At 39.7% G+C, this 27,669-nt stretch overlaps 4 protein-coding genes and 1 non-coding gene across 5 annotated transcripts; 2 read left to right on the top strand and 3 right to left on the bottom strand.

The window, feature by feature from the left end:
- Positions 1–3,724, bottom strand: LOC135086221 (uncharacterized). Its single transcript, XM_063981048.1, has 5 exons — positions 3,017–3,724; positions 2,471–2,629; positions 1,923–2,071; positions 1,184–1,247; positions 1–544 (listed from the first exon to the last, which is right to left on the bottom strand). The coding sequence occupies exons 1-5, from the start codon at positions 3,687–3,689 to the stop codon at positions 306–308; spliced, it is 1,284 nt and encodes a 427-aa protein (XP_063837118.1). The 5' UTR covers positions 3,690–3,724; the 3' UTR covers positions 1–305.
- Positions 3,725–4,541: 817 nt separating this feature from the next.
- Positions 4,542–11,728, top strand: LOC135086223 (V-type proton ATPase subunit S1). Its single transcript, XM_063981050.1, has 3 exons — positions 4,542–5,491; positions 7,047–7,201; positions 9,488–11,728. The coding sequence occupies exons 1-3, from the start codon at positions 4,669–4,671 to the stop codon at positions 9,707–9,709; spliced, it is 1,200 nt and encodes a 399-aa protein (XP_063837120.1). The 5' UTR covers positions 4,542–4,668; the 3' UTR covers positions 9,710–11,728.
- Trnaa-ggc (transfer RNA alanine (anticodon GGC)) lies at positions 6,887–6,959 on the top strand. Its single transcript has one exon. It is a non-coding gene; the product is annotated as a tRNA-Ala (tRNA).
- Positions 11,729–14,298: 2,570 nt separating the features above from the next.
- On the bottom strand, positions 14,299–17,720 carry LOC135086230 (thioredoxin domain-containing protein 2-like). Its single transcript, XM_063981056.1, has 4 exons — positions 17,613–17,720; positions 15,919–16,327; positions 15,276–15,369; positions 14,299–14,698 (listed from the first exon to the last, which is right to left on the bottom strand). The coding sequence occupies exons 2-4, from the start codon at positions 16,325–16,327 to the stop codon at positions 14,653–14,655; spliced, it is 549 nt and encodes a 182-aa protein (XP_063837126.1). The 5' UTR covers positions 17,613–17,720; the 3' UTR covers positions 14,299–14,652.
- Positions 17,721–19,378: 1,658 nt separating this feature from the next.
- LOC135086229 (uncharacterized) lies at positions 19,379–27,357 on the bottom strand. The gene is made up of 8 exons (XM_063981055.1): positions 27,255–27,357; positions 25,432–25,528; positions 24,546–24,650; positions 23,106–23,219; positions 22,238–22,360; positions 20,419–20,521; positions 19,800–19,868; positions 19,379–19,485 (listed from the first exon to the last, which is right to left on the bottom strand). The coding sequence occupies exons 2-8, from the start codon at positions 25,526–25,528 to the stop codon at positions 19,461–19,463; spliced, it is 636 nt and encodes a 211-aa protein (XP_063837125.1). The 5' UTR covers positions 27,255–27,357; the 3' UTR covers positions 19,379–19,460.
- Between the last annotated feature and the right edge of the window lie 312 nt (positions 27,358–27,669).

Below are 27,669 nucleotides of genomic sequence, written 5' to 3'. Positions count from 1 at the left end.
TTCAGTTTTTTATTTCGCTAAAATAAATAAAAATAACTTATTCTAGGTAACTAAAATCTAGTCTTAGACATTCGCATGCTATTATAATAAATTAAGTGTCTCTTAAAAGGAAATATTAAAACATTACCCGGGCTAAAGATGATCCATAGGTCTAGTGGGCTTATTCCCGTTTTCACCATCAATCCTTAATTTTTAAGTGACCCCTATGAAAACAATATTCCTGTTAAGTGTTACCATAGGGGTCACTTATAAATTAGGGATTGATGGTGACTGGCATTAGTCATTTGTAATAGTGAAAATTTTTATCAATGGCCGCCACCCTCAAATGTGATCACCAAAGGTTTCCCTTGCGCGTCATCATACCTATCATTATTCTGGCAATCGTACATAATAGTAACTCCAAATATCAGTATTCCAAAGCATATCCCGCTTATAAACAATCCGGCGAGTATGCTAGCACTGTAATATGGGCCACAGTTGACTGAACTCCCGAATCCTTTGTTGTCGTCAGACCCAGCGCCGCTGCCGCTGCCCGCGTCGGGATCTGAGGATAAAATCAAAATCAAAAATATTTTATTCAATTTTGACCACTGGTGGCGTGGTGGCACCTATTTTTTTTATCCACAACAAGGAAGCTCTTGGCCTGTATCTCACCTGATGGTAAGCTACGATCAGGCCGAAGGTGAAAGCGAGCTTCACCCGGAATCCTCAACCATGGAGGAACTCGCTATCTTACCTCTAACTGCCGGAACACAACAATGCTGTTAACATTGTTGTTATGGCGACTGACTTAGGTAAGATGGTGGTAGCTAGCCAGGCGGACTTAGAACAAGCCCTACTACCAACCAACCCGAACAGAAAAATCTGCCCCCACTGGGAATCGAACCCGGGACCTCTGCGTCTGAAGCAGGTGGTCTTACCACTAGACCACATAGGCGGTTAATTTATTAACCTCAAATACAGTAAAAAAGGTAGCCCTTAAGGAGCATTTTAGCTTCGCACACTTGGCTAGGTAGGCACCTGCACAAACGATGCTTGCTTAATTGTAGCAGCAAATCGAACGCACAGGGTTGAATAGCTCTGTGATTGGTTCTATGTCACCATGTGCGTCCACGCGCACTGTGCGACCTCATAGTAATGTTTGTGAATACGGGCTTTAGTGTAGCTGACATCATCAACATACCCTCGGTGGTCGTGATGTCTTCAGTTCCGCTCCGCTGGATATTTCGCTTCTTTAGTGGCTGTATCTAAAAAAACAAATTACCTATTAAAGTCCGGTTGACGAGCACGTAGAATTTCGTCCTATGACCCCAAGCTACCCATCCATATCACTCGCGCGTAATTATATTGCTATCGCGACTTTGCGATGGGCGGCCACAGTGAGTGTGCGAGCGCGACAGCAATATAATTACGCGCGAGCGATATGGATGGGTAGCTTGGGGTAATTGGACGAAATTCTACGTGGTCGGCCACCGGACTTTACTTAAATAGATTGGGGGGCCGCGTATAAATACACTCGACGTCAAATAAATCGCAACTCCCGCGACAAGCACTTTCAAACGTATGCATCATTGCATGCATAATTTTAGTTTTAAACAATGAAGATTCATATTCATTATAGGATAGGTTTTTACCCCAAAAATGTGTCTTTCATCTGGTAAGTAGTAGTTTCGCACGGATGTATTAATATCGCGTGCGAATCGACTCTTTCGAGAACTAATAGTATGAGATTACTAGTTCTCGGCGGAACGCCTACTAAAAAAAATGTTATTGAAAGGGGACGTTTCGCACATTCGTTCGAACGAATTTCATGCGAAACTACTAACCCACCCATTTCCGTTTTCTCTCTCGCTCTGATCAATTGGTGATTCTTTGCGATAGAACGAGACATGATAGATAGCTAGAACTGTGATCCATAGTACCTGGTACTCCGAGATGGTGACAGAGCTCCCGTCCCGAGTGTTCACGAGCACTAACGGCTCCCCGCAGTAGTAAGCCCAGTTCCACCTCGCTCCTACTCCCATGTCAGTTCGGCCGACTTCCTCACCCCCCTCTAGGAGAGCCACGTTCTCTGGTGGGAGGATAGATAGGTTTGTTTATCTCAAACTCAGCTGTAAGTTTTCCTAAGAAATCCAAATAAAAAAGCAGGACGGATCTTTCGAACTAAGTATAGTTTTGATATTGTCATTTTCAAGGCCACAATTAAATGGGAAACACATAAAACTTACGTTGTACGTGTAAAAGCGCCATAAAAGCCTATTTTTGCATAAAATCTGACTAATTATGACTTTTATTACACCACAATACACACTTAAGGCAATTTCGATTACGTGCGTCATTGCTAATAAAATTTTAGTAGGCGTTTTTTATGGCGGAAAACTACTTCGTAAGTATGAATGAAGCATATTTTAAAAAAAGATATGATTTGGAATTACTGATTATTGATTTCAACATTAGGAAATTGACTTACCAAGCAGCCAACCCTTGTCCTTGAAACTAAAATTGAATTCTAACTCAAAATCAGTGTACGCCATCTTGGTAGACAGTGACTCGAGGGTCCACGTCTCCTCTGCCACCATTGGGATCTGGTTGAAGGTGGCTCGTCGCGTTTGTGTAGCTGCGTACACTCCTAGCATGAGAACAAGTTAGTTAATTGAATGTCAATTGGCTTGCGTCTATTACAAAATAGTAGGCTTTGAAAGAGCGAAGAAAAATGTTTATTTGAATAAAACAATACAAATTAACTTAAAAACAAAAAAAAAGTTGCATCAAATTGGGATATGCTGAATTTGGGCCCTTTATTCGTAGCACAGCACGTTGTACTTTCAGACGGCAATGGCGGTTTATTTAAGTGCACACGTAACCATGGCGAAATCGTGGCTGCCAAAATCCAAGTCATTGCCACAAAAAAGAAGAAGTGTTGCGACTTTAGTTCTTACAGTTTCAAGATATAAGAAGAAGTAGGTAGTAGGGGCCAATTTTGAAACTAACCGTCTCTCACTAATTTTGAACTAACCGACAAACCGAAAAAGCGCGCCGTCCGTCACCACCATCACTCCTGGGTCCCTAGTAACCGCAATCGGTGAAATCGGCACGAACTCTATCTTTTCCACTTCAACAGGGTTCATTTTTCCAGTATAAAAAGCCACCACGGCACCCGGTGCTAACTGACGAACGACGAAGTACACCTCCCTCATAATCAAGTCGTGGCGTCTTAGTACCTCTGCTCTTGTCTCATTTTTGCCGTCTTGGAAGAAAATGTAAAAATATTTAAAGTGTCCATCAAACATCTGCAACTTCGTGCCCGAGTTCAGATAAAAAACATTGAATTGCTGCGGCTGGAATATCTGATTGAGAAGTTTAAATGGTTCTATGACTCCAGGGAAGAATTTCACTTTGTTTTCCAGCATGTCCTGGTGAAGATGGTGGTAGGGAGTCCCTAATTTGTCTTTTATAGTAATGTCTTCAACGCTGAACTGGTCTTCCACGAAGATTATGACCACTTCGCTCCTTTTTATAGCGTCATGGATTATATCGGCGAAGTAGGCAGTGCTTATTTTGGAAAATGGATTTGCTTCGACTGTCAAATGTGACATCACACCACCGTAGTCCATGAGGAAGACTGGAATGATGTCTTTGTCAGCATTTGCACATTGGAAGGCCAGGAGGAATAGAAATATTGAACGCATAATTTCGGTGGCCGGTGGTTAACTGTCGATCAAAATAAATGGAAAATAATATTTTTTCTTCTTCTTCTTTTATTATGGCAACTTTCACCATTTTACGTTGACTTTTGACAGAATATGCCAATATAGATGACCCACGCTGAACTGTCCCGCCAAACTCAATGACAGGGGGGCGCTACCATCGTTCAACTATATGGTTTCCAACATGGCAAAAATCTGAACCAGCGATCCGGTATTGACGGTGGCGCCCCACTGTCAATGTCATCGACAGGACAGTCCAGTATTTTGGAACTATATGAATATTTTCTTCTGTAAAGAAGATGAGTTTACAGAAGAAGATAAAAAGGTGATATTGATATTAAATTGTAAAAATCTTCTTTTTAATTTTATCTGAAAGATAGTTAGATAAGTTATAGGTTAGATCATCTAAGAGCAATTAGCTCCATTTTAAGTCAATAGTTTAAATTATTATGATGAGCCGCTCATCATTATTTTATTCAAAACGAACAAACTTTTTGCTACTTCAACCTACTTGAGGTGGTTTCGTGATTTAACGCCATCTATTAATAAGTACGCGCAACAAACTAGTTTTTTTTATTGGCTGCCAAGGCCAAGGCTTTTGCATGCCAGTGTGCTAATGGTAGTTTATTAAAAAAACATGTTTTTTTTTTAATTGTTCGATCGCAATAAAGCGTTTTGTAGTGTTTTTTAGCTTTTTGATCTATGATTTATATGAAAAATGCCTTTTTAGATTACATTTTCCCTTCATTTTCTAAAATAAGTCTTCCCTATATTAGTAGTTTATTTTGAACAAAAATTGGCAACATTGGAACCATAGACAACCGTCAAACTAATCATATGATCACTTTTCACATGACCAATGGTCACTCGTCATAGCTTAATTTTCATCTATTTTTTCACAATTTTGGACTGAAAACTTACTTTTTAGTTCGTAAGCGTCCAATACTGTAGTTTATCCGAAATGGCGTGCAGCCGTCTAGTGTTCGTCACGTTAGTTTTAAGCGTAGTGAGCAGTTTTGCCGTGAAAGTGCCTGTATTCCTGTGGAAAAATGATAACGAAGTTTCCATCAGATCAAACCCTCTCAGAGATGTTTCTAGCCATAAATTCGACAGCATTGTCAAGAATGAGCTTCAGGACAACCCGTTCATGGTAGTATTCATCGAGGAGACTCTGTCTGTTGAAGATTTTTCGCGTAAAAACGACGAGGGCGAGACCTCTTTTCCGTATTTAGAATCAAAGATCGGAGACGCGACTTACCTGCCATCAGTCGAAAATCCCTTGAAGGTTTTGAACAAAGCATCCATTCCTGAAGAGACTGACCATGTCAAATTGACTGAGAATGGTTTATCCGCTGACATTTCAGGTGAAAACGACAAGTTTTTGTTCATCAACTTGAAAGATGCTAAAGAAAATGAGCCCAGAGATGTGTTGCTCCGCAGGCACAATGACTTCATCGAAGACATGGTCTCGAAGCTGCAGAAGCGTTACAGCTCGGTCGTGGCCGTGTACACCGCTCACTACCCATCGTGGACCACTACTCATTCTCGTGTCCGTCGCCAGGCTACCAACGAAACTGAGGTCCACGGACACGACTACACTTTGAACGGTCTCCGTCTGTACGTGCAAGCGATTGAATTCGGAGCAAAAAACACAACCGGCAGTCTGAGTGATTTGGTCAGCAATTCGTCTACCTTCAACACAACTGAGTTGAGCACTACAATGGAGTTCAAGGAGGCTACGTTGACTTTAAGCTTCAGGATGCAGGGTGGCTATTGGTTCTTTGGTAAGGCCTTCCTTGGTTATTGAATTGAAATAATAATTATTTCAGGAATTCGATATCGGAAAATCCTTCTTCTTCTTCTTCGTCATTCCCTCACTGATGCGGATCGCGACCACAGATAGTGTTCCTCCACAGACTGCGGTCATAAGCTGTGTGGACCGCACGATGCAAACTCCCGCCCACCGTCCTCCTCACCGCGTCTGACCATCTCGTCGGTGCCCTGCCCCTGGAAAATCCTTAGGGGAGGCTTTTGTCCAGCAGTGGAAGTCATTCGGCTGAAACTAACAATCAGTTGTTGGATCTTATTTGACTGGCCTGGTGAACATTGATAAATTGGTATTCGAAATTCGTACTTTATGTGTGTAAAAAATAATTAAGAACTATCCATGATCTGCTGTCCCAATCATATCACTTGGCAACAAGCCACTAACTTATTATACCTATTAACCTACTTAGAGAGTCACTTGTTTATTGTGCCTCTTGGCATAGGCCTCCTCCTCCAACATTTCCATTGGGTTCTGTCTTTCAACTTATAGTTTATTCTTGTCCTTCCCTTTCTTTATTGGCATTATCAACTATGTTTGCCATCTCTACCAATAAGAGACAGTTTTAATTATGGGCGTATCAAGTAGCATCCTACTCATGGGCGTACCCAGCTTATGAGCTGAGGAGAGCGCAGTCTTGTCTAGGGAGAAACAGATTTTTTTAGACAGGGTGCTTCTTTTTGTCGTGTCGACAACAAACCTATACAGTGTCAGCCCAAAACTCCGCTAAAAGAGTGGCGTTGTCAGTAGCATTAATTAAATCTTCCTGCGTGCAGTTGTTTGGGCACGCAGGGCACGACATTATGTGCTTTATCGACTGGGGAACCACACTTGCACTCCAAGTTTGAGCCATCCAAGAATCCCCACCTGAACAGATTGTTCTTACTACAGCCGACATGTGTCCGAAGTCTATAAAGACAGGGTGTTTCTATTCTTAGACACTTAAGGATGAAATACAGTACTTAGATATGGTAGGTAGGTATGTAAGGGTGTAATATTTTCAGAGGGTCCTGTCGCCCCCTCCTATTTCTAAGGAATAACTGCCTCCTTCTGCCTCCCCTCAGTTTCCTTGAGGATCTCGGATTAGGTGACAGATCCATCTCCATTTTTGTTAGTTTATTCTAACAATTACTGACTCATAGTTATTTAATTTAATTTTTAGCGTTAAGAGTTGCATCTCAAACTCGACGGGTTCATACCAGTGGCGGATTTACAGTTTTGCGTAGGCTAGGGTGGGGTTGGATCTTTATTTAACTTTTATCTTCTGAAATCGAGTAAGCGTCATCTGAAATCTGCCGCTCCTAGGCCGCGGCCTATACGGCCTATTGACAGAACCAGGACTGGTTCATACAATGTCTAAGTAGCTCAGTTGGAAGAGCATTCGCCCGGCAAGCGAAAGGTCCTGGGTTCAATACCCGCCTTAGGCAGTTCGATTTTTTCAAGATATAATTTTCAAATTACCGACTCATTTTTTTTAATTTTGTGTCTTAACTTATTTTATTCTCACTTTACAGAGACTGTGACCTTCTCACAAGACGGCTCGGAGCATGAGTTGACGGCCACCAGCGAAGTGTATGCACTTGACGGATTTTCATACCGCTGCGGAGACCGTATCACCTTCGCGTCTACCAATCAGACCGAATACAACGTCACCTTCATCGACATGAAGGTAGGTTGACATTTTTTTTATCTAGGTATCTATACTAATATTATAAAGCTGAAGAGTTTGTTTTTTTTTTTATGCATAACAAGGCAGGTATTTGACCACAATCGCACCTGATGTTAGTTTGTTTGTTTGTTTGTTTACTTGAACGCGCTAATCTCCGGAACTACTGGTCCGATTTGAAAAATTCTTTCAGTGTTAGATGGCCCATTTATCGAGGAAGGCTATAGGCTATACAACATCACGCTACGATCAGTAGGAGCAGAGCAATAATGAAAAATGTTGCGAAAACGGGGTTTCAAGCATACGAAGTCGCGGGCACAGCTAGTCTATGTATATATATAAAAGCGAAAAGTACTACAAGTGCTAGGAAAATTGTGCATGGGGGTTCCTTTTAGAACGTAACGTTAACGTTTGTAGGTGTAGTTTCTGAGATTTCGTGATTGATCAGTGAGGGTTAGCTTTTGTAGATTTGATTGCACAAATTACTGATAGTTTCGTTAGCTCTTCATACTAAGCTGAATTATGAGTGGGCTCACCATAATAGTCAAGCGGGCGGGGTTCGAACCCGCGTTCCTCGGATATCGAGTCAGCAAGTCCGACCATTTCAATGTTCGGCTATCGTGGCTTCAAATATTATAACTAGCATACCACTTTCCCATACTTCGATAGATGACTGATAACTTTGCATGGGAAGGCAATTTCTTTGTCATCGCCTGCTTAATTTTGAATGTCCACAATGACATAAGAAAGTAATAAAAAAATCATAAGACTCATTTATTTTTGCAAGCGGGCTTTTAAACACCACTTTTACACGTCCTAGTATTAACCCTATCACTGCTTAGGGACAATAAATGGGCCAGTGCACAGTGTGTTATGGGACTGTATAAACGGACATTCTCATTGATTTGATGAAACGTATAGAGCTCAGTTATACAAACATGATAGTAAAACTCCCGTTTGAAAATTCCACGTAGTTTTCGCGGTATCAAAATTCAAAGTTACCTATTTTTGTACTTCAAAATTATGCAAAAATATTCTCACTCGTTAACTAATAACATTTAATTCAGAATTGTTATAATACTTCATAGAGCTCTTAAAACTACACGTAATAAGCGTATTAAGTGCTTCGTAAACGCATTCAGTTAATTAGGAAAAATGATTTTAGTGATTTTTGTTTTTATTTTTTTTCTCAATTATACCTTAATATATGCAAACATTTTTAATTGCAAGATATAGTCTGATATTTAATCTAATTGAATAAAAAAAATCAGCTTTAAATTCCGTGATATATTTGAGGAAAATCAAATTGAAAATATGCGCCATATAGAATGGTAAATTTCCCATCACTTTTTAATAGCAATATTTCTTTTGGATGTTTAAATATCATCAGCTCGATTGTACCAAATTATTGTATTGACATTCGATTTACATAGGTTTCAAATCGATGAGAAAATTATTAAAGGTAGGATAAATTCGACTTCCTAGATTTGTTTACATACTTTTTTAGTTAGTTACTTACATACAACTTAAGTTAATATAAGAGTGTTAAAAAAGAAAAAAGACTCGACTTGAGAACCTCCTCCTTTTTTTGAAGTCGGTTAAAAACAATGTGAATGTGACTTTTTAGAACCTTCAACACTATGCACATAACAGGCGGGATTTGAAACTTTTTAGACATGAATTATTCCTTCCAAAATTGTCGACCCTAGACTCGTAAAAATTTTATTAAGACGTTTTATGTTTTTTCTCAAATATATCACGGAGTTTAAAGCTGATTTTATTAATACAATTAGATTAAATATCAGACTATATCTTGCAATAAAAAATGTTTGCATATATTAAGGTATAATTGAGAAAAAAAATAAAAACAAAAATCACTAAAATCATTTTTCCTAATTAACTGAATGCGTTTACGAAGCACTTAATACGCTTATTACGTGTAGTTTTAAGAGCTCTATGAAGTATTATAACAATTCTGAATTAAATGTTATTAGTTAACGAGTGAGAATATTTTTGCATAATTTTGAAGTACAAAAATAGGTAACTTTGAATTTTGATACCGCGAAAACTACGTGGAATTTTCAAACGGGAGTTTTACTATCATGTTTGTATAACTGAGCTCTATACGTTTCATCAAATCAATGAGAATGTCCGTTTATACAGTCCCATAACACACTGTGCAGTGCTGAGAAGAAGCAGCGCAAGAAAATATTTTATAGATTGCATTTTATAATTTAAAAAACAAACATTGCAAGAGTTTAAAATAAACAAAAATAATATTCTTTACAGGTCCAACCATTCTTCAAGACCCTGAATGCATCGGCGATGGAATTCGGTGATGCCTTCAACTGCGTTGGTTTCTTCTCCGTACCCATCTGGTCTGGTCTCTTCGTGGTCTTCATCCTTCTTTCCATCACCTTTTACGGAATCATGATGATGATGGACATCAGAACCATGGACCGGTTTGATGACCCTAAGGGCAAGACTATCACAATCAACGCCTCTGAATAAGAACATAGTATTACTACAGGTCTGCTCGACTGTATCGATTTTCATCAGTGAGTTCAGTCCAGCGTCTGTAGACTCAGTAGAAATGGTCAACCGCTATTTATTTTACATTAAAATCTGACCGTTTTGACACTGAATCGTGAGTCACATATTTATTTCGTAGAATGAAAGTTTTCAAAATTGCAACGTCACTCGCTGTGAAATAAGTAATGTACGGTGAAGTCAAATCTTTTTTAAAATAAATATGTGACTCATCAAGTATGTATATTAGAATAGTCTTACCCTAAATTGGTATCTATAATTCTGGATTACGAAGAATTAGTAAAAATAACAACCGAGTGTTCACGATCAACGTAGACTTGCAAAATGGTCACCATCGGATTGAAACATTGTAAGAGCTCAAATAATTCCAAATATACTTCGTTTAAATGTAATATTATATACAATTGAGTATTGTAATAGATGTATAGTAAAATGGTGCCTGATTTCACTATTACATAGACAATATCTTGTTAAATTTGTTAAGTGTGCACAGTAGGCGAGCTTAGCCGGGCTAAATATATAGAATAATATGTTACGTTAAATGTATGGTCAAATTGTAACTATGATATGCTAGGATGACCGATTTTCTTGAATATTGATTTCGAATTAAAACTCAAGAATTTATGCAAAAAATAATGGAACGTCTCGAGTCAAAACAACAAAATGAACACAAAAAAATTTGATGAAGGTATTTATAAAGTGACAACGGCTGACGACTTCGTACGCGTGGACCCCGTTTTACCCCCTTAGGGGTGGTTTCGTAAAATCCGTTCTTAGCGGATGTCTACACCCTTTAAGGAACCTACCAGACTAATTTAAAATTTGTAGGCATTATAGTTTCTGAGATTTCGTGATTAATCAGTGAGTGGTGATTATGAGATTCAGAATGCCTAAAATACAATTTCAATATTCAAGAAATCGGTATAATAAGTATATTTTTGAATTTAAATGCTGTTGCTAATGTATAATGTGCTTGTAGAATTGAGAAATAGTTACTACCGAATATGTGCCTACATAAAGATTTGTGGGTTAAATGTATTTATAAAAACTTGGGAAGTGCATACATGTTTCTATACGATTGAAAATGAATAAAGATGCAATTTCGTTTACGCGATAAACGCGGCGTTTGTAAAGACAGTTTGCACTTTCTTTAAGTTCGTTTAGGACGCTTCAATATAATTCATGGGCCTTATTCAAGTCTGATTAATACAGATTTTATTTCATAAATAACAACGATTCCAATAATACAGAGCTTCGTGTTAAATCGCGTAGTTTTAAAAAATGATTAATAAAATAATGGAAATGAGAGTCCCTCCATTTTAGTGCCAATTTCATAATGTAGGTCATTCCAGAAGGTCGGTTTATAAAATAAAATGTAACTTTAAATGGTGAAACTATTTAATATTAAGAGTAATTCTGTATTTAAGTGACCTTGCAGCGTGAACGTAAAAGCCATTCTGTAGTCTGGTCTGCGAGCACGTAGAATTTTGTCCAATGACCCCAAGCTACCCATCCTTTTCTCTCCCGCGTAATTATGTTGCTGTCGCGCTCGCACACTGCGGGTGCCCGTCGCACAGTCGCGACAGCAATATAATTACGCGCGAGCGATAAGGATGGGTAGCTTGGGGTCATTGGACAAAATTCTACGTGCTCACAGACCGGGCTTTAGTATGGATGTATATTTAAATAATAAAATATACTAATTGTATGCAGATGTTTAACTTAATGTAAGCAAAGATCCGTTAGTTGAAATATAATATTTCTATCGTTGGTTTATTTTGATGCTCCACAAAATGTATGTTAGCGTTTTTTTAGTCGCGCGTGTAAAAAACCGCGGCGTTTCCCGCGTAGAATAAGCAGCGTAATGCAATCATGTTTTTTTCGATTTATTTTCATGTAAATATCACTTTCTGTATTTTATTTCGGCATTTCTTAGTATTTTTGTTGTTGTTTTGAAGAGTATTAAATTGTGAGACCAGACTTTTTTGTTTTTATTTTGTTTTTAACTATTATTTCTTACTAAAACATTTTTTAAAACGCCTTTTTGACTGTGGGATAGAGAGAGAAATCCTTTCAAATTAAATAGGAATGGTTCTTTTGACGCGTTTTTAAATACGAAATTCAAATTCAAATAAACGATTTTTGAACAGGCTGCGCTATTTAGCGTATGATAACTCCACATTTCTTCAAGTAATTCTTATACAGGGTGTGCAAGAAAACAGCTTTCCTTTGAACTTCATTATAAAATAATAAATTGTTGATGTAGACTGGTTGAAAGAAAAAGCGTTTACTTGGTAGGTTAAGTATTTTTCGAAGCTTTACTGTACTTTCACTTCATTTTAAAATAATTTAACTTTCTACTGGTAAATGAATGTTTAAAATTCAATCCAAACTTGCTTTTCAATCTCAAGACTTCAAGACAGATTCGTATTTTGTCAAATAAATGACCTCCTTTGTTTCATTTTGGACCAATGAGGGTTTTCGCGAATGAAAGATCCGTTAGATGGCGAGACGTGGATGTGGGGTCTGACTGCTGCGTGATTGGTGGATTTTGACATATCTGTCAATGTCATGTCAAAAATAACCAATCGTGCAGCATTTGGACCTCGCGTCTACGTATTGCCATCTGGCGGATTTTTCATACGCGAAAACTCTCATTACGAATTGGAACAATAGCGAATTGGCCCAATAGCGTATTGGACCAATCGTGAATTGGACCAATCGCGCCTAAACGCTACCTAGACTTGTTTTAATTAATGTTGGATCTTGTTACACCCTGTATTTACTTAATTACAAAACAACAATAGCTATATTTAGAAATATTAATCAGTACTACACTGTTTGCTGTTCCTACGTTTTATACTGTCGTTGAATTATTTATATATTTCTGTTACATAAAGAATAATATTAGAAATAAAGCTTACATAAAATATTATTGCACATGACTTTACATTTTCCTTATTTTAACAGGTTTTTATTTAATTAATACCCTATACTTTGTTCACGAGGAAACGGGACTATTCTCACCGCTGCAACTCCTGTGTAGCCAGGATCTACAGCTTGACCGCCAACCAGTGAAGGTCAAGTTTGTCCCGGGGGAAAGTTAAACTGTCATTGGACCCGCAACGAAATTAATCAGAAGAACATAGGAGTTCGAAGTTAAGGTTCGACTTCCCTCCAAACCCCCCCAAAGCCGAGGACAGGTGACAAACAAACGTAAACCAGCACAACGAGCAAGTCCGATGGGGCAGCAAGGTTCTGGAGTGGAGGCCACGGCTAGCGCAGCGTGGGACGTCCGCCCACAAGGTGGACAGACGACTTCATAAAGGTAGCAGCAAGGCGCTGGATGCAGACTGCTGCCGTCCGAGCAATATGGAAATCATTGGGGGAGGCCTATGTTCAGCAGTGGACGTCCTGTGGCTGAAATGATGATGATGGGGAATCGTAGCCTGCATCTCACCTGATGAAAAGTGACAGTGGTCTCTATCTAAACCTACTTAAAATTGTGGCAAAAAATAGTGACAAATAGTGACACCCAAAGTGGCCAATAAGTTCGCAACACGTCTTTTCACTTGTGATAAGGTTGTGTTATACCGACAAAGCTCGCAGAATTGCTAAAATCAAGTGGCAGTGGATGGGGCACATAGCTCGTAGAGACGATAATATGGCCGTTGGGGCAGAAAAGTTCTCGAGTGGCGACCACGGGCTGGAAGACGTAGGCGTGGGCATGCCTCCTATTGGTGGACCGACGATCTGGTAAAGGTCGCGGGAAGGGCCTGGATGCGGGCAGCGCAGGACCGTGTATTGTGGAAAACCTTGGGGGAGGCCTTTGTCCAGCGGTGGACGTCATTTGGCTGAAACAAACGAACGAAGGTTGTGTTGTCAAAGTTTTGGCCACTTTGGTTGATGTCACGAACACTTGACTCTGACTATACCTACGTAGAGTTATTTTCGTACTGTAATACTAATATTATTTCTGGAAGAAATGCTCACACCGACTAAACAGGACAAACAAGTGACCAGTGACACATTTCTACCTCAGTTTTCCTCATTGGGTTGCTTTATTTTAATTTACCTTCCTTGTGATATTACTTTATAATTATTCCCAATTTAGGAATGAAACACATAGCTACCTACAAGTCGAGCTAGCTGCGCACCATTCTCATGAAACACATAGCTACGACTCTCGCTCGCACTCATCCACACCTCTCCGCTTTTGCCCCGTGCATACCAGAGCGATGTGAAGTCACGACAGCCAGGTGTGCAGTTAACTTGACCGGTTTGAATTTATAGGTTTTAGTCAACGATTGTACCTAGATAATAAATTCTCATCGTTATTATTTTTTATAGAATTGACTAGGGCAACCTAAACGTTAGAGTTTTAAGGTTAAGATGTTTTATTAATTTTTCGGTCATGAATTCAGGGATTCATAAGTACGTCCCTACCTTATTTTTGTGTTTTTCTCATTAGAATTTGTGCTTTGGTTTTATTTATTAGAATTCTAATGGTGCTACCAAAATAATAAAGGAATTATTAAATAAAAGAAAAGTTATATAAAAATAAAGTTTTATTCACAATATTAATAATAAATTACGTAATTCTTAGCTCTAATGACTCAAGTCCGTTATGGGTTTTTCTTACAGATTTACCTACTTATTTATTAGTAAAGTTGTTATGCTAAAAATGCTATATGAATCACAATAACAAACATGATTACAGTTTAAAAATCCTAAACGAAAGGTCGCGGACCACGGTCAAATCATCTACTTGAGACAAACAAATTATATTTGGGATTTTGAAAATGTTCATAAATATTTGTTATTTAGGTAAAATACTCGGACAAAACTTAATACGGCGCCAATTTTCATAAATTTTAACTTAACTAATTAATCGAAAACGGTTTTTAGTCACTCGGTGGACAACAGACGTCTAAGGTGCCAGGGCAGGAGCTGAAAAGAAAAGTTATCATTAGTAAACTAAATTAATATTAAAACAGATGACGGTATGTGTTGTCCGCATAGGCATTACGTCGGCAAAACACGCTTTACGTGTGAGGCCGCTTGGCATTATGTCGGCAAAACACGCTTTACGTGTGAGGCCGCTTGGCATTATGTCGGCAAAACACGCTTTACGTGTGAGGCCGCTTGGCATTATGTCGGCAAAACACGCTTTACGTGTGAGGCCGCTTGGCATTATGTCGGCAAAACACGCTTTACGTGTGAGGCCGCTTGGCATTATGTCGGCAAAACACGCTTTACGTGTGAGTCCGCACGGCCGTATGGAGTATTATGAAGACACGTAAAACGTGTGCGGCCGCATAGGCGTTGCGATCGCAAAATACACACCCGTATACATATTGTGTTTTTAGCAGTGAGCGTGGTAGTCTGCCAATGCATTCATATGCAATCCAAATTTTTGGGGGCCTTTTTTAACTAAATACCTGGGAGAGAGTCCTGTTCCCAATAGGTGTGGCCCTGGGGTTAACGAGAGAATAAAGAATAGAAATAGATATTATTATGATCGTACCTTGCTTGGTCAAGGCTGATGCCAGTCAAATTCCCATTGCACAGGTAATACGGTACACAGCGTCCTTTAGTAGTTCCTAAGTCGCATGAATTATCTGAAACAAACATTTTACATTTAACGGTTGTATTTAAAACATTTTTTTTAAACTTGAAATTATTATTTTTTTATTTAGAGGAAAAAAAAAGATTATTAGTTTGTCTTACATGGGAATAGAACCCACGACCTTGCCGGATAATTTAATAAGTGGAGAACGCCACTGAGCCTGTCTTCGACCCATTGCGACTTCCTTCGCCAAAGAGAGGAGAGGAGATATTTTGTAAAACCATATTAAATACCTATTTCTGACATCTAATTCTGATTTCTGTCAGTTACTTAGGTACGGCGAGAGTAACGCCCGTATTCACAATCATTACTATGAGGTCTCACAGTGCGCGTGGACGGACAGGGTGACACACGAACCAATCTCAGAGCTCTATTCAACGCTGTGCGTTCGATTTGCTGCTTCACTTAAGCAAGCATCGTTTGTGAATACGGGTGTTAAACTTTATGTGTAAGGTGGCTTAACGATTTTTTAAAGGGCGGTTTCAATTTCGAGCGCCAATTTTCCCCCCAATTTTTATAAATTTTTATTAATTTTACTCACCATCTTTTGAAGGCGCTTGCCTTTTCACCCTTTCTTCAGCAATTTGAGGCACCTCCGTATTCACCACGTCTACCGTTTCTTCAGGATTTGAAGGCACTTCAGGATTCACCACGTCTGCCGCTTCTTCAGGATTTGAAGGGACCTCAGGATTCACCACGTCTACCGCTTCTTCAGGATTTGAAGGCAGCTCAGTATTCACCCTTTCTTCAGGATTTGGAGGCATTTCAACATTCACGCTTTCTTCTTCAGGATTTGAAGGAATCTCAGCATTCATGTCTCTCGCTTCTTCAGAATTCTTGTAGATCATATTAACAGTCATGTCTGGACCGTAGATGTCTAGCAACATGGCGTCCAAGTCTTGTGCCATTGCCGCGGCGAAACACAAAAGTGTTACTGTCAATTTGAACATCTGAAAAAAAAAATGTCATCATAAAAAAATGTTCATTGCATCACTTTAGACACAAAGAAAAAAAACATAAAAACTAATAATACTCATTTATATGTATAATGCAAGTATAATAAGTAGTAGTTGCAGCGTGGGACGTCCACCCACAAGGTGGACCGACGACATCTTAAAGGTAGCAGGGAAGCGCTTGGACGCAGGCCGCTACCAATCGATCAACATGGAAAGCATTGGGGGAGGCCTATGTTCAGTAGTGGACGCGTGGCTGAAATGATGATGATGATGATGAAGTAAGTAGGCGTTTAAAAAGCACATTTAGGCGTCCCAGTCATCCCAGTGCTGAGAACTTTCTTAACTTCCGAAGTTATAACTCTTTGGGTGAGAAGAAGCAGCGCAAGAAACTCAGTTACTATTGTCAGCACAAAAAAAAAAATATGTAAAAAAAAAATTCAAAACTGCTACAGTACTCTACCCATGACGCTTACTTTTTCGCCAAGAAAAAGGCGGGATATGGATCGGAGGGACAGTGACAGAATGAGGGCTATCGTTTTAGCGCTCACCAGTTAGCGCCACTGTAGAGTAAGGTCCTGTCACTTGCTAGTAGTGAAGACAGTGGCACCAACTGGTGAGCGCTAAAGTGGTAGGTGGACTATCGCAATTGCACTCATCAAGATGGCGTGGCGCCACTGTAGAGTAAGGTCCTGTCAATCGCCAGGGGTGCCAACTGTTAAGTATAAAAACGATAGCCCTCATTGTTTTTTTCTGAGTTTTAGCCAAATAATGTTGTGGAACTTGTTTAAAAATAATGCTAATATTGTAAGGCTGAGTTGCACCCTTGCACCACCTAACTTTGACCGTGACTATAACGAAAACCGGCGTCTTTTGTATGGAGTTTGACAGATTTTTGACGTTTGTCAAAGTTAAAGTAAGATGTGCAAGTTATGCAACCCAGCCTAAGACTGTTTTATGTGAAATCGAACCATAGCACTTTTGAAAAAACTTTCATCACTTTAAAGTTATGCATGCATTAATAAGTTAGTTTCTACATTTATGTTAGTTATTATTAAGTAACAACACTAATCTATAATGTATAAATAAAAATCAATTGATGTTCGTTAGTCTGATTAAAACTCGAGAACGGCTGGGCCGATTGAGCTGATTTTGGTGTTAAAATGTTTGTCGTAGTCCAGGGTAGGTCTAAACGGTGAGCAAATAAGGAAAGATTTGCTTATTTATTGCTTTTAAGGCGGAACAGAGTTCGCCGAGCTAGTGAATATTATAAACAACTTACCTTAATTTTATTTAATATGTCGAACCGAGAGACCTTCAAGCTTGGCTTCACAAACTTGTATGAAGTATTAAATGTATCCTCGTGTCATTTAAATAATATTATTAAAAGCTGGGACCGTCCAACTTGTAGAATTGTATTGAATATTAATTGGTCGTGAATCACTATCAGGGTTACCGCGTGGGAAATACGCAAAGTACCTTATTAATTCTGCCTAGAGATAATTAATTGGAATGTTTATCTTATTAATTAAAAAATTTGCATGAGATGATCATCAACGAGATGATGACTTTCGGACGCAAATACTTGAATAAGTAGCTTAGAAAAACATGAAAAACGTGATACTTACGTGCCTAGACAATTTGAGGGTTGCCCTCGATTTCCCTAGGATCCCATCATCAGACCCTGACTTGGTAACAATGGGACCACCTCGGGAGTATACTTACTCTATCGAACAAAGAAAATATGGAAATCGGTTCATAATTATTAACGGTGTTCTGTGCGGTAACATAAGTCCGAGTAAACCTCCTCCTTTTTTTAAGTTGGTTAAAAATTACGCTTTTTTTTAAATTTAAATTTATATAACAAGCACATGGCGACAACCCTACTGTAAGTAACCTGCATGGTATGTTTATGGTATAAGGAAGGATACCGGTTTTTGTTACAAGGAAGAGTAGGTAGGTACCTATAATAATATTGAATTTTGGAAAAACATTTCGTAACGCTTGAAGACATTTAAAAAGTGCAAAACCCCAACGAAATGTTAATAAAATTGGCCAAGCTTGGCACTTTAAACTTTAATCATTTGCAAACCTAAATGGAAAAATAGTCTTAGAAACCCCCAAGTCATTTTAAAAGACCTATCCAAAGATACCCCACTCGATTGGGTAAAAAACATGCATATCCCCACTTTACATGTAGGGGAGCTACCCTAAAAAACATTTCTACAAGCAACCTCCACAAAATTACAGCTCTCTAGTGCTAATAGTTTCCAAGCAAGTTTCCAGACAGACAGACAGACATATCGAAACTATAAAGGGTTCCTTGTCAGGAATACGGTACCCTTAAAAGCTTTTACTTATTTAGGAGTGAAATCAATTTCCTTTAAATCAAAACTGGTTTTCTAGCTTATACCTATTATAATAAAGCATCTACATTAATAATCCTCTGAAAGGGATTTTTCATCATCATTATCACTTCAGCCACAGGACGTCCAATGCTGAACATAGGCCTCCCCCAATGACTTCCACATTGCCTGGTTGGTAGCGGCCTGCATCCAGCGCCTTCCTGCTCGGTCCACCTTGTGGGTGGACGTCCCACGCTGCGTTTTCCGGTAACGTGAAATCAACTTCCTTTAAAATAAATCAAAACTGGTTTTCTAGCTTATAATAAAGCATCTACATTAATAATCCCCTGAAGGGGATTTTTCATCATCATTATCACTTCAGCCACAGGACGTCCACTGCTGAACATTTTCGTAGGCCTCCCCCAATGATTTCCATACTGGCCGGTTGGTAGCGGCCTGCATCCAGCGCCTTCCTGCTACCTTTATGAGGTCGTTTGTGCACCTTGTGGGTAAACTAATGGTCTATTTGCTTTGCTATAAACGCCTCTATGGACCAACTACGATGATGATGATTTGGTAGAAATAGATGGATAGGGCATTGGCTAACTTTTTTCTATAAATTTTCATGGGGAGAAATGCTAAAGTTTTTGGTACGTTTGTTAAATGAATATAATTATTGATTTGAAATAGAAATGAAAACATGTTTAAGGCATTGAATTGATTTAATTATAAAAAGATTAATTATGTAAATGTCGAGTAGGTATGTCTTATTCTAACGATTTTTTTTAATCTGAAGTGTTCTGATTACACCTGAAAAAGAAGAAAATCCAATTTTAATATTAAAAGTTAAATTTTAAGAAGACAGTAAACTGTAAATAAATAAAACTTTAAGGGTGGGTTGCATCAACCTACTTTAACTTTAACAAACGTCAAAAATCTGTCAAACTCCTTACAAAAACCGCCGGTTATAGTTACGGTCAAAGTTAGGTGGTGCAACTCAGCCTAAGTTACATAAAGAAGACAGTAATTTTTTTTTTGCAATTTCTATAGCTATGTATTTTCTAGTAAAATGCTACGGTGTGTGATTCCCTAAGTAGTAGAATATAGAAAGTAAGACCACTTACGTAGTTATGGTTTTATTTAAGAGCTCCTTGCAGCACACATCCTCAGCTACGTCGCAGTAGATTAATACCCTAAAAACAAAATGAGCAGCTTTAAATTTTCTAGGGACGAATAAGCGAAGCCGGACCTGTGCTTCATTTGGCTAAAAGCCGGCAATCATTTGAACATTTTACCCTAAAAGCCGGCAATTAGTGAGCTCGCGAGTGAGAACTATCATCATTGGTTGCCCAACGTCCTGATGCGTGCGATAGTTACATAATATTACGGGAGCGACCGCCAGTTGACTCGCCTGCGCTCGCTCGTTTTCGAAATGTAAAAGCCTAACAAAAGCCGGACAAGCCGGACACTGTTTATTTTGGCCGGACACGCAATCAAAAAGCCTAACTATGTCCGGCTTTATCCGGACGCCTGGCATCTACTTATCGTCATTGGTTAAAATCTACAGCGCTGGACAAACTACTGTTTCTGACGTTTGTAAATATTCATGCGGGGGAAGCCGTGAAACGTCATCTATCAACATGATATCTAACAACAGATTTTACGAACTAAGGGGGTAAAACGAGGTCCACGCGTACGAAGTCGCGGGCGGCCGCTAGTTAAGAATAATTTATTGATACTTGCCCTCCGTGCATGTCCAAGTCATTGTCGTCGAGTGAGGCTGCCTTTCTGCATTGGTGGGCCTTCACACATACGCCTGTTCGACCAAGGAGATCGCATTCCTCGCCTGTAACAAATTAAGTTTCTTTTATTTAAAAGAAGGGTTTTGACCGACTCTCGGGAGCACTCGGATTAACAACTGGCCTCGTGGTGTCGCTACTCACCAACAGCTCGCCACTAGCTGCCTCTGCGTTATTATTATTATTCTCTTTATTAACTTTAATTCTTTATTTTAAATATTTTTTACAATGTAAATTATCATCATCATCATCATCATTTCAGCCATAGGACGTCCACTGCTGAACATAGGCCTCCCCCAATGCTTTCCATGTTGATCGATTGGCAGCGGTCTGCGTCCAGCGCTTCCCTGCTACCTTTACGATGTCGTCGGTCCACCTTGTAGGTGGACGTCCCACGCTGCGTTTTCCGGTACGCGGCCTCCATTCCAGAACCTTTCTGCCCCATCGGCCGTCAGTTCTGCGTACTATGTGCCCTGCCCATTGCCACTTCAGCTTGCTAATCCGTCGGGCTATGTCAGCGACTTTGGTTCGTTTACGGATCTCCTCATTTCTGATTCGATCTCGCAAAGAAACACCAAGCATAGCCCTCTCCATAGCACGCTGTGCAACTTTGAGCTTCTGTATAAGGCCTATAGTGAGAGGCCACGTTTCCGAGCCATAAGTTATCACTGGTAACACACATTGGTTATACACTCTAGTCTTCAGGCATTGAGGTATTTTGGACGAAAAGATGTTGCGTAGTTTCCCGAACGCTGCCCAGCCGAGTTGGATTCGACGATTGACCTCCTTCTCGAAATTGGACCTACCTAGCTGGATCGTTTGTCCGAGGTAGACATACTTGTCGACAATCTCGAGAATTGAGCTCCCAACTGAAACTGGGTAGGGCGTAACATGGACATTCGACATAAGCTTCGTTTTGTCCATGTTCATCCTCAGGCCTACCTGTTGGGAAACTCGATTAAGGTCTTCGAGCATTGTGCCAAGATCTTCCAACGATTCTGCCATGACTACAATATCGTCGGCAAACCGAAGGTGAGTGATGTACTCGCCATTAATGTTTATGCCGAATCCTTTCCATTCCAGGAGTTTGAAAGCGTCTTCCAATGCAGCGGTGAACAGTTTCGGAGATATAACATCTCCCTGCCTAACGCCTCGCTGCAGTGGAATCGCCCCCGTGCTCTGCTCCTGTACTCGGACCGACATGGTGGCGTTTTTGTACAAGCACTTCAGCACCTCGATATACCGATAGTCAATACGGCACCGCTGGAGAGATTGTAACACTGCCCAAGTCTCAATCGAATCGAAGGCCTTCTCATAGTCCACGAACGCCAAGCATAGTGGCAAGTTATACTCCTCAGTCTTCTGTACTATAACCTTTTCGGAATCCGGCTTGTTCGGGAGGCTGGAAGTCATCGAACCTACGCGCGAGACGGTTCGTGATGACTCTCGAAAACAGTTTGTAGACATGACTCAGAAGCGAGATGGGTCTGTAATTCTTCAGCAAGGTCTTATCACCTTTCTTGAAGAAGAGCACCACCACGCTTCTGTTCCATGCCTCTGGCGTAGTTCCCTGGAGTAAGACGGAGTTAAAGAGTCTCTGAAGGACTTTCAGTATCGGTGTTCCACCCGCATTCAGAAGCTCCGATGTTATTCCGTCATCACCCGGTGCCTTGTTGTTCTTTAGCTGTTTGAGAGCCATCCTAATCTCGTATAGTAATGTAAATTATCAAATCAATCAATTATTATTATTATCATAAACTAACCAGTTCCCACAAAGCTATCGACAAATGGTGGCGGTGGTGATGGTACCACTTGTGATGGCGCCTCGGTCTTCTCTCCATCATCAGGGTTGAATATTTGGGCCTGGACATCCTCCAAGTCTGGTTCTGAAATGAAATTGTAAAGACAACGAATTAACTTTTAATATTTAAAGCTTCAGCCAAACAAGATTGCATCGGCGAGGGCGATCACTGCGCGTACATAGGCAGAGTTTTTTCTTGGCATAGATTTGTATGCTTTGTCACGTCATATTATATCAATTTTACACCTCCCGTGCCGCTCCCACACCTCAGGCACTGACTAGGTAGTGCTAGACCTAAAGCAACTGGTTTCTTAGATTCCATGTTGATTAGGTTTCACGTTGGACGCCACGCGGCTCACCGGTGAGCCTCGAACAATACAATTTCCATTGTGTCTAGCGTCTCGGCGTTCAATGACTTAACTTTAACAAAAGTTAAAACTAAGCACAGGTTATTGTTATACTTACATACCTAGTTACTGTTAAAGTTATAGAAGAGCTGGTGAACGCCAGACCTACGTCATTTTATAAAAGCTGAAAGTTTGTCAGCGTATGCTGCTATATTAGGGTAATAATTAGAAGTAGTTTCCTCATCAGCCAGACAGTTTTTACAGTTCCAACTCCTTGCCAGACAGTTTTTTTATGATAGCTGCCAAAGCCACGATGACCCAAACTTCATGATTCAAAAACATTATATCCTATATTGGAAGCATATTATGCGCTGACAAACTTTCAGCTTTTATAAAATGACGGAGGTCTGGCGTTCACTAGCTCTTAGTCCAATAGGTTGGTTAGCTGGTGCAACTCAGTCTTAGATTTGGAAGTAAACTTACTGGTTTCAGTGTCATCACCACATGATGATGCTGATGATGCCAATGGTGATGGTTTCTTGGGCTTCTCTTCAGCAGGTCCGAATATTTTGTCCAGTGCAGCTTCCAAGTTTGGTGCTGAAATAATTCAAATTCAAATATTTTATTAGAGTACCTACAAATGAAGTATAACTTACTTACATAGCTGGGCACCGTTAATCAAATAGTTAACTTCGTTAATCGTTAAACCGTTAATAAAAAAATTAACTTCGTTAAACGTTAAAACGTTACATTTCGCAAGATTTAACGCAAGTTAACGTTAATCGTTAATCCGTTAACACATGATAATAAAACCAAAAAAATAATTTGTATGCAAGGTTCAAATAATTTCGAAAGCTTGTATCGCGCATGGAATTCATTCCTCTTTTATGTTTGTGCTACAAGCTTTCGAAATTATTTGAACCTTGCATAAGTAAAATTATTTTTTTCGTTTTAGTACAACTGCATTTCAGAATAAAAGCTTGTTTTTAAAAAAAGTTTAAAACACTTTTTAGTAGTATCTCAATCTCAGACCTTTGGTTCAATTTTGCACCAAAGTGCTCGAAAAGACAAATCTAGCAAACCCAAACTCGATAAGTTTCCACCGTTTCATTTAGGAATTCCTATGGCCACCTCCTGACTCCATCATCAGGACCCTGGACATCATCTAGTACTAAAGTGCTCGAAAAGACAAATCCAACGAACCCAAATTAGATGCGATGCCGCCGTTTCATTTAGGAGTTCCTATGGCCACCTCATGACTCCATCATCAGACCAGCTCAATAGTACCATAACATTGCATTGTCATCGTACTTACATAAGTATACCTACCACATTTCAGCTCAATCGGTTCAGGAAAACTAGTCTTAAATTCAGTTGCAAGAGTTGTTGTTGGGTTCTGGAAGTTCTGGAAGCCCGAACGTACTTGTCAGAACGCGTTTTTCTAGCGTTTTTCAGCATGCCTGCTATATATCTTTTTGGTAAATAATAGGTACTGGATTAACGATTAACGGACTTAGGATAATTCAACGGAAGTTAACGAGCCCGTTAACATTTTTTAAAGTTAACTTAAAAGTTAATCCGTTAATAGAAATGTTAACTTCGTTAATTAACGATTAACGGATTAACGAGTTAATGCCCAGCTATGCTTACTTATGACTAAAGCCCGGTCTGTGACCACGTAGGATTTTGTCCAATGACCCCAAGCTACCCATCCTTATCGCTCGCGCGTAATTATATTGCTGTCGCGCTCGCACACTCACTGCGGGCGCCCGTCGCACTAGCTAGACTATAGTGTTAGTAACAGGTAGGACTATAATAAGATTATTATTTTGAAATAAGATGATTAATATTTTGGAGGTATACATACATACGCTCAATCTGTGAACATTCAGAAACCGGGTTAGTTTTAGGAAGTAAACTTACTGGTTCCGGATTCATCACCGGGTGATGATGTTGATGATGCCAGTGGTGATGGCTTCACTCTATCAGGTCCGAATATTTGGTCCACTAAAGAATGTAACTCTTGACCTGAAATGAAAATGTAGAAACAAACCTTGATGAATGGGCAGGGCACATTATTATAGTACGCAGAACTGACGGCCGAAAGGGCAGCAAGGTTCTGGAGTGGAGAACCTCGCGTCACGAAGACCCGCCCCACCATTCGTCCGCTAATGTTTGAGTGTTATCGGTACACGCTAAATCATCCATGAGTGCACACGCACACGGCAATAATGACGCTCGGATTGCTCGAATCAAACTCCTTGCACCCCGCGCATACCTCGAACAAAAATCGGTGGGGCGCGTCTTCGTGGATGAAACAATCTATAGCAGGAAGGCGCTGGATGCAGGCCGCTTCTAACTAACCAATATGGAAATCATTGGGGAGGCATATGTTCCGCAGTGGACGTCCTATGGCTGAAATGATGATGATGACCAGTAAATTAGAGGGAACCCCTATGAAAACAAAATTCTTGTTATGTGTTACTTACTGTATTGTGTTTAGGCACAGTATGGTAGCAGCAATAAAACTAGGTTTTTGATGAAATTAGAGTAAATCTATTCAGAGATACTTTTACAGTGTGAGAGTTGGATGGCAAGTGAACTACCTACATTATACAAGAATAAAAATCTATGGACGCGCCTATGAGTCGACACAAACACTTTCACGAGATCGTTGTTTTGCTATTAGAAACCGCACAGGCACGCGCCTGAACAGTTACCATAGGGGTCACTTAAAAATTAGGGATTGATGGTGAAAACGGGCAGAAATGACTTAATGATTTATTTTAATTAATGATTAATGACTTACTGTCGGTGCTTGCTGATGGCGTCAAGTCATGTTTCCCTCTTTGAGGCAACGCAAGCGTTGTGGCAACGATGCAAAAGAAGAAATATTTTTTTTGCATCTGAAAATAGAAAATAAACAGGTTAACTTGCTTTGGATGCGGGCAGAGCGCAGGACCGGTCGTGGTGGAAATAGGGATGTAGTTTCGGTTATGGATACGGTTACGGATATAGGAATATTATGCCGGTTTCGGTTACGGTTACGGATATTTTTTTATTTCGGATATCCGATAGTTTCAGTTACGGTTACGTATATCTGTGCTTTAGAATGCAATTTGCAATAGTTGTCCAACACGGTTCATTCATGGCCGCACACTTTACATCGAATAAAAAGTAATAAAAAAACCAAAATTGATATTAGATGGCATTTTATAGGTAAATCAGGCTGTTATGCCTTTACATTAATGTTATACAAAAAACAATTTAAACTGCCTACATCCGAAACTATCCGAAACTTTTGAATCGGTTACCATTACGGTTTCGGATATTTTTTTATTTCGGATATCCGAAAGTTTCGGTTACGGTTACGGATATCCATAACATCCCTGGTGGAAATCCTTTGGGGAGGCCTTTGACCAGCAGTATCATTTGGTTGAAACAAACGAAAAAACGACTTGTTTGACTTACAGACCGCTCCGCTACTGTACGAATCTACTTACCTACTCAGTAAATATCACTATGCCTGTGGTACAAGTACAGTTAGCCCCTAAGTGGTCGAAAAGTTAATAACACAACCTTATTCCGATTATAACAAAGACGTGTAGCGAACTTTTTGGCCACTTTGGTTGGGTGTCACGAACTACTTGATCCTGACTGTACACTCAAAAAATAAATAGATAGAACCTCGACATTGGCAAAACCAGTGTGCTGTAAATTCGCACCATTGAAGCCATTAGACAGAATAATAATAATAACACATCATCGTGTGACACAAGACAAGAAAAGAAAAAAGAAGGACCCCAAAAGATACGGCCAATTTAGGCGGTCTTATCGCTATAAAGCGATATCTTCCAGACAACCTAAAGGACAGTTGTTTAGATTAAGTAAAAATCTTTGTCCCTACGTAAAAACAAGAGGTAGGTATTCCTCTTAACGCACCCATTATGAGGCGCACTTAATGAAGCGCACAAAAATTACTTCCAAGCGCACCTAAATTATGGTAAGTCTACATTAATTTTATTTATCTTAGTAACTAAATAGACTAAGAGCTAGTGAACGCCAGACCTACGTCATTTTATAAAAGCTGAAAGTTTGTCAGTGTATGCTCCCAATATAGGTTAGAATGCTGGTGAATCATGAAGTTTAGGTCATCGTGGTTTTGGTAGCTATCCAAAAAAAAACTGTCTGGCAAGGAGTTGGAACTGTCAAAATTGTCTGGCTGATGAGGAAACTACTTCTAATTATTGTCCAAATAGCATTAAACTTTGAGTAATAGTTTAGGTGCGCTTCATTAGGTGCGCCTCAAAATGGGTGCGCTTTGAGGAAAACCAAAATACTTCAAAAACAATTTCCTCTACCGCGTCTGTCTTTCTGTTCGCGAAACTCAAAAACTACTGAACGGATTTTCACGCGGTTTTCACATGTCATTGGTTTTCACCAATGAATAGTGTTTTATTAGGTTTACCTGTAATAAAATTGATAAAGGAAAAACATAAGTACCTACCTAGTTACAGTTTTTAACAGCTCATAGGGGCGGAGCAGTAAAGAAAAATGTTGCAAGAACGGGAAATATTATTCAAACTATTTTCACACGGGCACAGTTACTTATTAATATTTTAAAGAATTTACCTTATTTTGTATTGTGGTCCGTCTGTCTCTGATGAGCGTCTACAGCGATATAACAACTTCACCGCTGTGTCATTAGTGAGACGACTGGAAATTCTAGTTCACTTTATAAATGCATCAATAATAGGAAAACCGTTCATAGATGTACTATCTTTATTCATTTAACTTATGAACGTAAAACCTGTAGCTGTAATTAATAAATATGTATATTGGTGGATCAACGACGTGGTGGAAGAGACTGAGAGCCGTAAATGGAGATGGGCAGGGCACATTGCACGGATGAACAAGGATCGCTGGGCCAGAAAGACCCTGGAGTGGAGACCCCGCAACAATACCCGCGGCAGGGGAAGACCGCCTAAACGATGGACAGACGATCAGATCCGGCAGCAGGCTGGAGTGAACTGGATGCGTGTGGCCA

Source organism: Ostrinia nubilalis, chromosome 30, assembly GCF_963855985.1.
Source record: "Ostrinia nubilalis chromosome 30, ilOstNubi1.1, whole genome shotgun sequence".
NCBI classification, from domain to species: Eukaryota; Metazoa; Arthropoda; class Insecta; order Lepidoptera; family Crambidae; genus Ostrinia; species Ostrinia nubilalis.
The sequence above is the reverse complement of the archived record's forward strand: the minus strand, read 5'-3'. Positions and strand labels throughout refer to the sequence as shown.

Excerpts from the sequence above, each read along its gene's own strand:
- LOC135086221 (XM_063981048.1), bottom strand. The coding sequence starts at position 3,689 with ATGCGTTCAATATTTCTATTCCTCCTGGCCTTCCAATGTGCAAATGCT. Across the intron at positions 2,072-2,470 it reads GGACAAGGGTTGGCTGCTTG|AGAACGTGGCTCTCCTAGAG; the intron begins GTAAGTCAATTT and ends TCCTCCCACCAG. Across the intron at positions 545-1,183 it reads AGACATCACGACCACCGAGG|ATCCCGACGCGGGCAGCGGC; the intron begins GTATGTTGATGA and ends TTTTATCCTCAG.
- LOC135086223 (XM_063981050.1), top strand. The coding sequence starts at position 4,669 with ATGGCGTGCAGCCGTCTAGTGTTCGTCACGTTAGTTTTAAGCGTAGTG. Across the intron at positions 5,492-7,046 it reads GGGTGGCTATTGGTTCTTTG|AGACTGTGACCTTCTCACAA; the intron begins GTAAGGCCTTCC and ends CTCACTTTACAG. Across the intron at positions 7,202-9,487 it reads TCACCTTCATCGACATGAAG|GTCCAACCATTCTTCAAGAC; the intron begins GTAGGTTGACAT and ends TATTCTTTACAG.
- LOC135086230 (XM_063981056.1), bottom strand. The coding sequence starts at position 16,327 with ATGTTCAAATTGACAGTAACACTTTTGTGTTTCGCCGCGGCAATGGCA. Across the intron at positions 15,370-15,918 it reads GCAAGCGCCTTCAAAAGATG|ATAATTCATGCGACTTAGGA; the intron begins GTGAGTAAAATT and ends TGTTTGTTTCAG. Across the intron at positions 14,699-15,275 it reads ATCAGCCTTGACCAAGCAAG|CTCCTGCCCTGGCACCTTAG; the intron begins GTACGATCATAA and ends TTTTCTTTTCAG.
- LOC135086229 (XM_063981055.1), bottom strand. The coding sequence starts at position 25,528 with ATGCAAAAAAAATATTTCTTCTTTTGCATCGTTGCCACAACGCTTGCG. Across the intron at positions 24,651-25,431 it reads GCCATCAGCAAGCACCGACA|GTCAAGAGTTACATTCTTTA; the intron begins GTAAGTCATTAA and ends TTTTCATTTCAG. Across the intron at positions 19,486-19,799 it reads TTAAATAAAACCATAACTAC|GTGTAATCAGAACACTTCAG; the intron begins GTAAGTGGTCTT and ends CTTCTTTTTCAG.